This window comes from Microcaecilia unicolor, chromosome 8 (genome assembly GCF_901765095.1).
Source record: "Microcaecilia unicolor chromosome 8, aMicUni1.1, whole genome shotgun sequence".
Taxonomy (NCBI): domain Eukaryota; kingdom Metazoa; phylum Chordata; class Amphibia; order Gymnophiona; family Siphonopidae; genus Microcaecilia; species Microcaecilia unicolor.
The window spans coordinates 22,928,532-22,942,527 of NC_044038.1; the positions used below are offsets into that span (position 1 = coordinate 22,928,532).

General features: G+C 41.9%; 1 protein-coding gene across 1 annotated transcript in view; it reads left to right on the forward strand.

The window, feature by feature from the left end:
* Positions 1-13,996, forward strand: part of PRKAR1B (protein kinase cAMP-dependent type I regulatory subunit beta) — a 228,040-nt gene that overhangs the window by 147,176 nt on the left and 66,868 nt on the right. The window contains exon 9 of the mRNA XM_030213206.1: positions 1,796-1,917. Coding sequence (XP_030069066.1) covers positions 1,796-1,917 — 122 coding nt within the window. The remainder of the gene's footprint in view (positions 1-1,795; positions 1,918-13,996) is intronic.

Sequence of the window (13,996 nt, forward strand, 5' to 3'; positions counted from 1 at the left end):
AAAGTGTGGGAGCTGTTTACACTGTAGAGTCTTGTTCGAATGGTGTCTAGACCTATAATACGGAAAAAAGGAATGGCTAAGTGATTGTGTTGTGATAATCTAAGAGATCGAGAAAGGATATAAGGAGTCGGTAGGTGAGAAAAATACAGTGGTTGTCCTGAGTGGTAAATTTTATGGGTGCGAGCAAGAATTTTTATAGGTTATCCTGTGAGCAAGTGGCAGCCAGTGTTTCTGGTGTAGTAAAGGAGTTTTGTGGTCGAATTTGTGAGAGTTGATAAGTTTAACAGCTGAGTTTTGCACAATTTGTAGGCGTCAAATGTCAGAAGTACGGGCCCCATTGAAGAGGGCATTACAGTAGTCAAGTTTACTGATAATGAAGGCATGAGTTAGTACCTGAAGAGCTCCCCGAGTGAATAAATGTCTTAAGGAATGAAGCGTCCTTAGTTTATAGAAGCAAGAATGTATACTGTTGGATATTTGTGGCCTGAGGTTGAGGTGCTGATCCAAAATAACACTTTGATGGTTGATTAAGGTACAACTGTGCATCCTACAATACTAATTGGACTTATTGGTTCCGGCTCATCTTTCCAAGAAAATATGACGCCTTGTGTCTTGTTGGGATTTAGTTGCATGCCTAAATTTTAGGCACAAGCACTTACACTAACTCAAAGGCTAGTGTGAATACTTGCACATAACTGTAGGCAGTTAAGCGCATAAATATTAGTATTCTGTAACCTTCATGTGTAAGTGCTAGGTGTGCTCTTGAACCACCCATGCCTCTCCTACGTCCATGCCTCCTTGTAGTTGCATGCTCTGAATTTTGTGTACACAATTTGTAGAATACGGACTAATATCAGTTACATGCGTAACTGTTAATTAGTGTCAATTAGCACCGGTTAAGACCAATTATAGCTAATAATTGGTTATTAAATTCCAAATTAGCAGATAATTATTAAATTAAGTTGGGCATGCAACTGACACTGTTGTATAATTTTTGTGCACTAAGCATCAAGTTGGCACACAAGTGTATAGAATGAGGGGGAAAGTGCTTCTGAAAATTCCATGTAAATGTTCCTGCACTATCTGGATAGTGTCAGGATGGAGTGAGGGTGTTTGACCTACTAAACACATAGGAATGACATTCAGTCATTCAGTCACTCTCCATAGAGTTAAGTTGATTAAGGGGGAAGTTATCAATATGGGCTACAATTAAGATGGGTTATTTTACCAAAAGTCTTACTGTTTTAGCACAGGGTCCCATTTTATGCAGTGAGACCCTATGCTAAAATAGCACGTGTTAACGGTAGCCCACGTTGATAACGTCTCCCCTAAGTTAGGCTATACGTATAGCAGCTGAATATCACCACTTACGTATTGCAGCTGGTGGCAAGTGCTCTTCACTTATATTCGGCACTGCTGCCTATCCAGATAGTGATGAATAGGTTTGTTTTTTTCAAATGCCTTGGTCAATGTTTACAAAAACATGTTCACCGCTGCACCTGAATATTGGCCCATTCCTGCCAAATAATGTAGTTTTTAACTCTTCTGTTGGGGCTGGTTTGGGGATGGGAATGAGGTTGAGTTTAGTTACCATAATTTCAGGGTAGGGAGGGCACTAGAAGCCTGAAAATGAATTGACGGGGGAATAAGGCTGAAGGTTTGTCTTAAGTGTCTAAGACGCTTGTACTGGTCTTGTCTATTGGGCCATCAGTTGTTAGGAATTTTCGGCTTCAATCATTGTTCTTCCGTAGGTTGGATTTTTCTACACTAACACTTTGAGTTCTTTACATTTTAGAATCCTTGGACAAATGGGAGCGACTGACAGTGGCTGATGCCCTAGAGCCTGTTCAGTTTGAAGACGGAGAAAAAATTGTTGTTCAGGGTGAACCAGGTGATGACTTCTTTATTATCACAGAGGTAAGTCCTTCATCAAAAGGCTCAAGTCACTCCTGTTGAGAATTCCTGGGGGTAAAAATGAGAAGAACATCCTTCCAGAGGCAAGAGTTCAGCTTTTGTTTCCATAAAAAATACAACAGTGTACCTACGTCCTTTAACATAGGTTTGATTCATTTCATTTATTTCAGTGTTTCACACACCATTATGAAAACAGTGTGGGAGAATACTTAAAAACATTCGTAGCATGCACTCAAATACAAAATAACATAATCAAAACATATATACAATACATACAAGCAGTGATGATGACAGCAATACAAAATATGGGAAAAGATACGATGGAGGTGACCAAAAGGAGATAAGGATGTCACAGGAGCCACACTGTTGGAACCAGTTTATTGATACGACCTGACACAACTGTGTTTCGGCACGTGCCTGCATCAGGGGTCTTTAGTTCCCTATGCCCAGAACTCTATGATCTGTGCAGTCTACCAGCATGTTGATGATTGCTCAGAGAGATGTGTATGTCCCAAGAACAGCTAAAACATCTATTCTGCTTACTACGATGGGATAATACGCTTTACATAAAACAAGGAATCGTGATTGGCAGTAATCTGTCAAGTTTTCTGATGCTCTTACCTAGTGCAAAATATGGCAGTGCAGTCCACACTGAAGACCCTTAATTCAACTCCTCAGTAGTCAAAGAGAGAGTTTAGAATGGCCATCAAAACTAGCATTGAAAATGGTGTGGCAATTTATTCTTTAACAATGGAATATTTTGTCCTGGACACGCAAAGGGCCTTTTGTGCTCATACCACGGGTGCTTGACTCTTCTGTCGTAAGTTGAGCTTGGTGGCTCGGAAAAGCATATTACAGTATTGGACAGTACCGGAGCTACCAGCTTATTGGCACAGGAGGAATCAGGTGCATCTGTTGGCTTCATGGGAGGCGAGGGAGGTAAGGGGCTTTCCGAAGCGCTTGGTGCGTTTCACACAGATTTGGGATCCTTATTTGCGGGTGCTGAGTCCTAGAGGGCGAAGTCTGCTTCTTAATATGATATAATATGATGTTTTAGAGTGACTTCAAGAGCTTCCTCAGGGCACTCACAGCTTAACCAGTGGACATCCCCCGAGGGGGGGGGAGGGTTCCCTGGGACTATCAGTAGAAGTCCCAGGGATTTAGAGGGGGGGGGGGTAGTTTAAGTGAATGGGTTTGGGAGGGGGGTAGATGAAGGGGTTAGGTTGATGGGGGGGGGAATCCTGGGTTTTGTTCGAAAGCCGGTATGAGGAAGGGGGGGGGAGGAGGGAAAAATGTGATGTTAGATATTTTTCTCTTTCATGTACATTCTACTTGACTTGAGTCTTTTTCTGAGACTGGAACTACTGGATGTTGGTAGCATGTATATTCCTTGTGTCAATAAAAATTGCTTTAAACTAACAATGGAATATTATACAAAAATGCTATTTTATAAACTGTATGGGAGGACTTGGCACCTAACAGTAGGCACTAATGAGAGGAATTCCATGCCAGTACCTTAACAGTTACTCCAATAGTAGCCAACCATTTCAATAAAATAACAGAATCTGTTGTGTCAAATGCCACATTAATGTCAAACAGTACTACATTAAGGTCCATAAGTCATTGATTGCGGCTGTCAAAACTATTTGTGTACTATGATACCAACTAAAACCCGATTGGCAAGGATGCAAGATATTGTTTATCCACAGACTGGTCACAGAGGAAACAAGGTGATTTCATCTTATCTTAGACCTAAAGGCCTTGAACAAATTTCTGGTCTGAGAAAAGTTCAAGATGGTTGCTCTAGTTGCTGTAATTCCCTTTCTTTCAAAAAGGGTACTGGTTATATTCTCTGGATTTAAAAGGAGCTTATACCTAAAAGAGATACACTATAGTCACAGGAAATATCTCAGATCTGTGAAAGGGAAATTCCATTACCACTATTGTGTTTTGCCATGTTAGCAGCACACATGTACAACACGGAAATGCATGTTATCTGAATGATTTGTTGGGTCAAGAGCTCTGCTCAGGAAGGGGCTCAGTGATCGATGAGTGAAATTACCTGGAGTCAATAGGATTCGTCATCAATTACCCCAACTCCCTCTATTTAATATCAATAATTTTTTATTGAAATAAAAAACCACAAAAAAATACAAACTCTGCAAAACCATCCAAAATACAATGTAACACCCCAAACATCCCTCCCTGTCTACACCCCCCCAACCACCACGCCATGAGAAACTCCACAGCGAGGGCCACACTGCCCCCCTTGCACTTCCATCACTACCCCAACCCCCTTAAATCCCAAATCCTTCTTCATCACCTTAGTGGAAATTCATAGGAGCTCTGCTAAACATGACTCAGGCAAAAATCTTCCTTGCATTACGAAGGATCACTTCGCTGCTGTTGAGATTGTTGGGTCATATGGCCTCAGCTGTGCATGTACAAATAGTTTTCACAGTTCCTTGACATGTCTCAGAATGAGCCAAACCCACGATTATTTTGGACTCTAGCCACTGAGAGTTTACAGGATATTGTTGAAGTTGACAAACCTCTCAAAGACTCCCTGTCCTCAAGACTGAGCTAGTCAAATCTGGCAATAGGGTTTTTGTTCCAGATTCCTCTCATTTATATTGTCCTAAACAAAGATGCATCCAGACAAGACTGGGCAGGTCGTTTATGGGTTCTATACTCAAGGTTTGCTCAGAAAAACTACACCAGATACATTTTTTTAAAGCTTAGGGCAGTCTGGAATATACTAAAGGATTTCATAGATATGCTAGCCAACAAAATTATTCTTAAACAAACAGACAATTGAGTGTGAATGTACTTCATCAGCAAGGAGGGAGTAATGGGATAATAGCTCCTATGTTGGGAAACTTCCAGAATGTGGAACACGGCCGTCTCTCAAGGAATGACCCTCAAAATTGCTTATCTGGTAGCAAAAGACAATCTGGCTGATTTCTGCGCTATTTAACTGGCCAGGAACAGCTTTTTGCTGAATATTCAAGGTCAGCACATAAGAGGAGATTCTATATATGGTGCCTAGATTTAGACGCCGATTATAGAATACGCTTATTTTATATTTCAGCGCCTAAACCTGTGTGCATCCATTTACACCAACTAAAACATGATGTAAATCCCGGCGCGTAGATTTAGGCGCACTGGGTCATATTCTATAACTAGGTGCCTAAATTTCGGAACACCCATGAAATGCCCATTTCCCTGCTCATAACCACACCCCTTTTCCCCTGCGCACGTTAGAAATTCAGTGCACATCATTACAGAATATGGTTAGCGAGTTGTGCACCTAAATTCTAATCAGTGCCAATTAGTGCTCATTATTGCTTGTGCTGTTATCTACGCTCAGCTTGTTAAGCCAATTAAGTTATGTGCAGTATTATAGAATCCACTCCAATTTCGGCACCTAAATCTAAGCACTAGTAGCTAACCGGCTATATCGTGTGTATTCAAGCAATGACTGACTGGCTGGCTACGTTTAGCGGCTAAATCGGACCACCTAAAGAGCAGTCCTATTTACCGGCCCAACATTGAATATTCACTTAGCCAGTTAAGTTTGAGCCGGCCAAAAAGAACCCCCCGGATATTCAGTGCCGGTCACCGGAAATGGCCTGGCATTGAATTTCTGGGGTCAACGCCGATCGCAGCACTTATGCGGGCTGTCTCCCGCGATCTGATGTCCCAGTGTCTTGGTGGAAAAAACAAGTTCAGTTTTACAACCACACAAGTGGCCCCTGGACTTGGGGATAAAGAAAATGATTTTTAATGAGTGGGGTATATATAGTAAATCTGTTTTCCTCTCCTCAGAACAGGAAGATTTCTTGTTTCTGTCCCAGGGTAGGGACTCTTGACAATTTAGTCTCAGATGCCTTGTTCATTGATTGAGGGGAAGGCCTTTCGTGCATGCATCCTCTAATTTTGCTGAAGATTCCCTTAAAACCCGGATAGGATTGGGGAACTAGGGATAAATAGCATGAATCATGCTGCTATTTGGGATTCTGTCAGGTACTTGTGACCTGCATTGGCCACTACTGGAAGCAGGATACTGGGCTAGATGGACCATTCTTCTGACCCAGTATGGCTATTCCTATGTTCTTATGACACTCATAGCTGCATTTTGGCCAAGGCATATCTGGTTTCCCCTCTTTCTGGATTTATCCATAAGGAGACGAATCACGCAGGGGAATTTTCCAATGTTGATCACATACACTTACGGGATTCAGTTATACCCCGGCATCAAACTCCTAGTCCTCACAGCTTGAATGTTGAGAAGATAAGTACATAAGTATTGCCATACTGGGAAAGACCAAAGGTTCATCAAGCCCAGCATCCTGTTTCCAACAGTGGCCAATCCAGATCACAAATACCTGGCAAGATCCCAAAAAAGTACAAAACATTTTATACTGCTTATCCCAGAAATAGTGGATTTTCCCCAAGTCCATTTAATAACGGTCTATGGACTTTTCCTTTAGGAAGCAGTCCAAACCTTTTTAAAACTCCGCTAAGCTAACCACCTTTACCACATTCTCTGGCAACGAATTCCAGAGTTTAATTACACGTTGAGTGAAGAAACATTTTCTCCGATTCGTTTTAAATTTACTACATTTGTAGCTTCATCACATGCCCCCTAGTCCTAGTATTTTTGGAAAGCGTGAACAGACGCTTCACATCTACCCGTTCAACTCCATTCATTATTTTATAGACCTCTAGCATATCTCCCATCAGCCGCCTTTTCTCCAAGCTGAAGAGCGCTAGCCGCTTTAGCCTTTCCTCATAGGGAAGTCGTCCCATCCCCTTTATCATTTTTGTCGCCCTTCTCTGCACCTTTTCTAATTCCACTATATCTTTTTTGAGATACGGCGACCAGAATAGAACACAGTATTCGAGGTGTGGCCACACCATGGAGCGATACAAAGGCATTATAACATCCTCATTTTTGTTTTCCATTCCTTTCCTAATAGTACCTAACATTCTATTTGCTTTCTTAGCCGCAGCAGCACACTGAGCAGAAGGTTTCAACGTATCATCAACGACGACACCTAGATCCCTTTCTTGGTCCGTGACTCCTAACGTGAAACCTTGCATGACGTAGCTATAATTTTAGGTGCCCTGAATCTGCCTGAAAGTGTGTCACAGAGTCTTATTTATTTATTTCTGACATTTTTACCGCACATTAGCCTGAGAGTGACTCGGGTTCAATGTGACTTGCATAACAAACAATTAAATGAGTGATACATATTAAAAATTACATAAACAGATTCTAAAGTACAATAAATAATGATTTAACATTGTAAATTAACCTGGTCGCAACTGTTCTTAAAGGGTAGATGGATAGAGAAGAAGATTAAATCATAATTAAGTTTGTAAACAAAGAAATGAAGATTAATAAATATGGGTGCAATTAGGACTAGATAGGATCAGGGAAGAAAGAAGAAGTGAAAATAATGGATAATATTCAAATAGAATTCTTTGTTTTCTGAAAAGCTAAATTGAAAAAAATTAGTTTTCAGTAGGTTTCTGAAGGACAGGTAATCTGTGCATTTAATTGTTTTTGGTTAAGAATTCCAAATTTTAGTATTTTGATATGAGAAACTGGTATTGTGAATTGTTTTGTAGATTACATTCCTACAAATAGAGAAATGCAGAATGAGATATTCTCTGGATGATCGTACGGCATTACATGGGGATAATTCAGTGAGATTCTTCATATATGATGGAGCAGAACCATATAGAATTTGGTGAATAAAAACACAGAACTTGAAAGATATTCTATCTTTTATTGGTAACCGTTTTATGGCTTCTAAGAGAGATTGCACTGGACGGTTTTTGGTTTCAAGTATAGGAAGTTAGCAATTTGGTATGACAGGCCCTAGATTCATTTTTCTGCCCCCCCACCACAAAAAACTGCTTGAATACCTTCTATATCTCTTGGAGTCAGGCCTCAAAACCAACTCTAGGTGAGTGCATTTGGCACGTATAGTCACAATATAAAAAGTAACCTTATCTCTCTACATCCTTTAGCTTGGTTTAAGGCCATCACACTAATCCACAAGATCATCCATGGAGTATCACCAAGTTACATGGTCAATCTTTTAAATCTTCCATCCAGAAACAGGTCAACATCTTCACGAACATACCTTAACCTGCAGCTTCCCAATTGCAAAGGACTAAAGTATAAAACATATCATGCATCTAACTTCCCCTACCTGGGCTCCCAACTCTGGAATGTTCTCCCCGGATATATTCGATCAATTAGTGAATATCTTCCCTTTAGGAAACTATTGAAAACCCATCTATTCAAACAGGTTTACCAGAATGACTTGACCTACCATAAGCAAACATAATCAACTCATCCATTTACTGGTTCATCTAATCATTAACAACAATGACTTAGAAATGACCTCCTACCAATCTTCTTACCCTCCATACTCTTCCCCTATCTCTTCTTTATCGCTCTACGTCCTTACCTATCCCTATCCTTTCTCTCGTACCTCTTTTATCCCATTTACCCCTTGTTCATTTGTCCTACCACATACCTCCTTTGTTGATTCTGATACTACAGATTGTATTCTCTTGTTACTATGTAAGCTGCAGTGAGCCTGCGATGAGTGGGAAAGTGTGGGATACAAATGTAATAAATAAATGTAGGGCTAGCTTCTGCTGAAGCCTCCAATCAAGCCACCCAAAGTATCTCCGGACCTTAGTGTTCCAATCCATTTAATGAATGTACCCTTTGAGCCATTAGATTTCTGTGAGCTGAAGTGCCTGACCTGGAAGGTTTTATTTATTTTTGTTACATTTGTACCCCGTGCTTTCCCACTCATGGCAGGCTCAATGCGGCTTACATGGGGCAATCGAGGGTTAAGTGACTTGCCCAGAGTCACAAGGAGCTGCCTGTGCCGGGAATCGAACTCAGTTCCTCAGGACCAAAGTCCACCACTCTAACCACTAGGCCACTCCTCCACTGTTGCTACTATTTGAGATTCTACATGGAATGTTGCTATTCCACTAGAAGTCAGCCCTTGCAGATCACCAATGTGGCCGCGCAGGCTTCTACGTAGAATGTTGCTAGTGGAATAGCAACATTCCATGTAGAATCTCCAATAGTAGCAACATTCCATGTAGAATCTCCAATAGTATCTATTTTATTTTTGTTACATTTGTACCCTGCGCTTTCCCACTCATGGCAGGCTCAATGCGGCTTACATGGGGCAATGGAGGGTTAAGTGACTTGCCCAGAGTCACAAGGAGCTGCCTGTGCCTGAAGTGGGAATCGAACTCAGTTCCTCAGTTCCCCAGGACCAAAGTCCACCACCCTAACCACTAGGCCACTCCTCCACTCAGCATGTAGTCAGTAAGCTCCAGACCTTAGTGACTTATGCTAAACTTTTCAAAAAAATAGAGTGTTTATGAGTACCATCCAAAATTCCTGCCCAAGGTGGTTTCAGATTACCAGCTTAACTAGTTAGTCGTCCTGACATTTTTCCTTAGCAACATGTCTACATTGGTGAGTGAGTTTTACACACTTTGGATTACAAAAAAGCTTTAGTCTTCTGCTTGGAATAGGAAGCCTAAGCTTAGGAAGTAATGTCAAGGCTAAAAATGTCAAAGCCACGGCAGCATCGGTAGCAGGGCTACAACATGGACCTTGTACACTCACTTCTCCCAACAAGACAGTGGGTTTGGCTGATCTGTTTGTGAAATTTCTTTGAGGCTTAGAGTCCAACGCCATCCTCTGTAGGGCCAAATTTTGTGATTATGATTTCCAAGTTGCCTTAAAAAAATAACGTAAAACTGGTAACACAATAGCAAAAATAGGGGTCCTTTTAGAAAGGTGCGCTGAAAAATGGCCTACGGTAGTGTAGGCGCGGGTTTTGGGCGCGCACGGAATCATTTTTCAGCATGCCTGTAAAAAAGGCCTTATTGTTTTTTGCCGAAAATGGACGTGCAGCAAAATCAACATCCGTTTTGGGTCTGAGACCTTACCGCCAGCCATAGACCTAGCGGTAAAGAATTTGGGCAGTAATGACCTAAGGTGTCAGATGCCACTTGGCGCGTGTCCACTACACACACCAGAAAATAAAAAATATTTTTCAGACACGCGCAGCAGATGCATGCCAAAAATGAAATTACCACAAGAGCCACTCAGTAGTCGGGCGATAATTCCATTTTGGCATGCGTTGGCCGTGCGTAAGCGCCTACACGGTTTAGTAAAAGGGGCCCATAATTTGTTGTTGGCAAGCTGGGAGTCTCCTTTTCTGTTTTCCCTTTTTTTTTTCTTTTTTTCGTTAAAGGCAACCAGAGGTAGCTAATGAGTTCCACTTGTGATGACTTGTCCTGCTTGTTCTCAGATAAAACCAAGTTACCTACCTGTAGCAGGCTTTCTCTGTGGTCAACTCTTTACATACCCTCCCTTCTCTAGGAGTTGTATCCTATTAAACTATATAGAAACTGAGGAAGCCCTGTGTTTCAACACAGTCCAGGAAGGGATGCACATGCACAGTAGATTCAAAGCTTCTAGAAACTTTCTAAGCTAGGGGAAGCTTATCCTATTAAGGCTTCATCCGTATGATATCACCCATAAGTGAGGAACTGTATTCTACCGTCCATAGAAAACATCTGATACAGGCATGGTTTCAAAAAAGCAGAGAACTGTTAGTTGTTTATTTTAAGGATTTGATAACACCACTATTAGTAGTCAGACAAACAATTGACATTAAAGTGATTTATAGTGCCAATGCAGTATTTGAAAAGCATCAGACAACTATTTTGCTGTGAACAGAAAATGAGAAACCCCTCTGGGAAGCAGAGTCTGAGGAATGCAAAATTAGAGTATCTTTTCTTTTTCCTGTCAGTACTTTACTTTCTGACAAGACTCAGAAAGTACTGTCATCCGTTCAAATGATTTGGAAAATACTTCCCTTGGAATCACCTGTCATCCTTGACAATTCAAAACAATTTTATGAAAACGAGTACAATGTTTTTAAAAAGCCGTAATTTAAAAAGAAAGAAGCTGTGATGGAATAGTCTGGATGTATGCGAAATTTGCAGGACTTTCTGGAGAGGCAGAAGGAGGTGCACGAGTAGGTGGTGTTAATGCTGATATGGCATCAATCCAAACTTCAACAGCTGTTCAGATGAAGAGGAAAAAACACTTATGCATATTGCCAATTTTTCACACTGGATTTGACGACTAAAGAAAAAAATCTCTAGTCTTACGTGTTTATGAGGCGTCTGCCTATTTCTGCAGTGACGGATAAATAATTGCACAATGGTTTAATGATGTAAATTGCATAATGATGGAAACGGGTTGTTTTGTTCATAAGTAACTTCATCAGAGAATGAAACCGAAGCCTAAATTTAGGCAGATCCATTGCTTTCTTCTTGTAACTCTGTTTTTGGAGATCCTCCAGTTCTGTAGTCAGATTTCCCCTTGCCATGGGACTCATAGGGGCCAGGATTTATTCACATTTCCTCCCCTGCAGCAACCAGAGATCAATGTGAGTTTGCAAGGAAAGAGATCAAAGGTATTCATTGGGCTCATGCATCCAAAAAAGTAAGGTTAGTTCATTTTGGCGACGTCACTGAGGATTTACAGGTAGTTGCTGTTACTCCTTACACAAGTGCCCCTGCTAACCAATTTGTAAAGTGTCACAGACACAGACTTCCTGGTTAACCTGCTTAGAAAAGGGAGACCACAGCCTCAAGTATCCTAAAGGAAGGGATAAGAATGAAGGTGTTCAGAAAGGACATAGTAACATAGTAAATGACGGCAGATAAAGACCTGTATGGTCCATCCAGTCTACCCAACAAGATACTTTATACCCGAGTTTGATTTGTCCTTGCCTTTCTCAAGGCACAGACCGTAGAAGCCTGCCCAGCACTGTTCTTGTACTAAGTTCTGAAGTTAACGTCGAAGCCCCTTAAAATTTACACTCCAGCCCATCCCTATCTATTCAGTCATGATCAGGGCATAGATCGTAGAAGTCCACCCAGCTCCTGTTTTGTTTCCCAATTACCGGCGTCGCCACCCAATCTCCACTAAGATTCCGCGGAACCATTCCTTCTAAACAGGATCCCTTTCTTGGTTGGTAACTTCTAACGTGGAACCCTGCATGACGTAGCTCTAATTTGGGTTCCTCTTTCCCACATGCATCACTTTGCACTTGCTCACGTTAAACGTCATCTGCCATTTAGACACCCAGTCTCTCAGTCTCGTAAGGTCTTCTTGTAATTTTTCACAATCCTCCTGCGATTTAACGACTTTCAATAACTTTGTGTCGTCAGCAAATTTAATTACCTCACTAGTTACTCCCATCTCTAGGTCATTTGTAAATATGTTAAAAAGCAGTGGCCCCAACACAGACCCCTGGGGAACCCCACTAACTACCCTTCTTCATTGAGAATACCGACCATTTAACCCTACTCTCTGTTTTCTATCTTTTACCCAGTTTTTAATCCACAATAGGACACTACCTCCTATCCCATGACTCTCCAATTTCCTCTGGTGTCTTTCTGGTCACCGTATCTCAAAAAAGATATAGTGGAATTAGAAAAGGTTCAAAGAAGAGCAACTAAAATGATAAAGGGGATGGAACTCCTCTCGTATGAGGAAAGGCTAAAGAGGATAGGGCTCTTCAGCTTGGAAAAGAGACAGCTGAGGGGAGATATGATTGAGGTCTACAAAATCCTGGTGTAGAACTAGTAGAAGAAAATAGATTTTTTACTTGTTCCCAGTGCCGTAGCAAGGGCTAATGGCACCCGGGGCGGGTCGCCGCTGCGCACCCCCCCCCCCCGGGTGCAGCACGGCGCGACCCCCCCCTCTGCGGCGCACCCCCCGGAGCGCAAACCCCCCCCCCCCCGCATTCTTACCTACGGGAGGGCCGATCTGCCCCGAGTGCACGTCACTTGGAGCTGCGTCGGCCCCGCTGGTTCCCTGCTCTCTCTTCCCCGGAAGTGCAGAGGGAGCAGGGAACCAGCGGGGCCGGCACCCCCCGAGCGCGTGCACCCGGGGCGGACCGGCCCTCCCGCCTCCCCCCTTCCTACGCCACTGCTTGTTCCAAAAGTACAAAGACTAGGGGACACTCGAGGAAGTTACATGGAAATACTTTTAAAACAAATAGGAGGAAATGTTCTTTCACTCAGTGAATAGTTAAGCTCTGAAACTCTTTGCTGGAGGATGTGGTAACAGCGGTTAGCGTATCTGGGTTTAAAAAAAGGTTTGGACAAATTCCTGGAGGAAAAGTCAATAGTCTGCTATTGAGACAGCTTGCCCTGGGAGTTGTAGTATGGAGTGTTGCTATGATTTGGGTTTCTGCCAAGTACTTTTGACCTGGCTTGGCCACTGTTTGGAAAACAGGATACTGGGCTAGATGGACCATTGGTCTGACCCAGTATGGCTACTCATGTTCTTAAGCCTAATTCTGATTCAGGAATCCACTAGCACAGAGTTGTTTTAATATTCAGCATTCTAACCTCACAAATTGGTTTTTAACTATCAGTCAGTGCTTCTCAATCCAGTACCCCATTTAGTCTGGTTTCCAAGCCACTCATAATGAATATGCATGAGATCTCTTTGCATACATTGGATCTCTGCCCTGGCTGATGTATGGACTGGATCAAAAACCATTGGTCCACAGGAGTAGGTTTCATTTAGCAGCAGAAGAAACTGGACACCCAACCAAACAACTGACCTAAGTTCTATTTTTAAGTTAAGAAAACAACTTTTTAGCCTAGAACTATGGCTTATGAGCTGTTGATTCAGTTCTGTGCCGTTTTCTGTTACATGTAACTGAGTAAATGTGCAGAACAGCTCCAATGTTCTATATTCATTTTCCTTATTTGTCTGCATTTTATTTCTGTCTTTAATGCACTGTTGTCATAACTCTACAGGCAAAAAAAAAAGACAGGAATGAAAAGTGAGGGTGATCAGGTGCGGGGGGGGGGGGGGGGGAGGTTATTTGCATAATTATTTTTAAGAATGTAATGGGAAATGTGATCAGTGAAGGACAAATTGGAAACCTTTGAGCGTCTTAACATTTACAGACTTCTGCAAATGTTC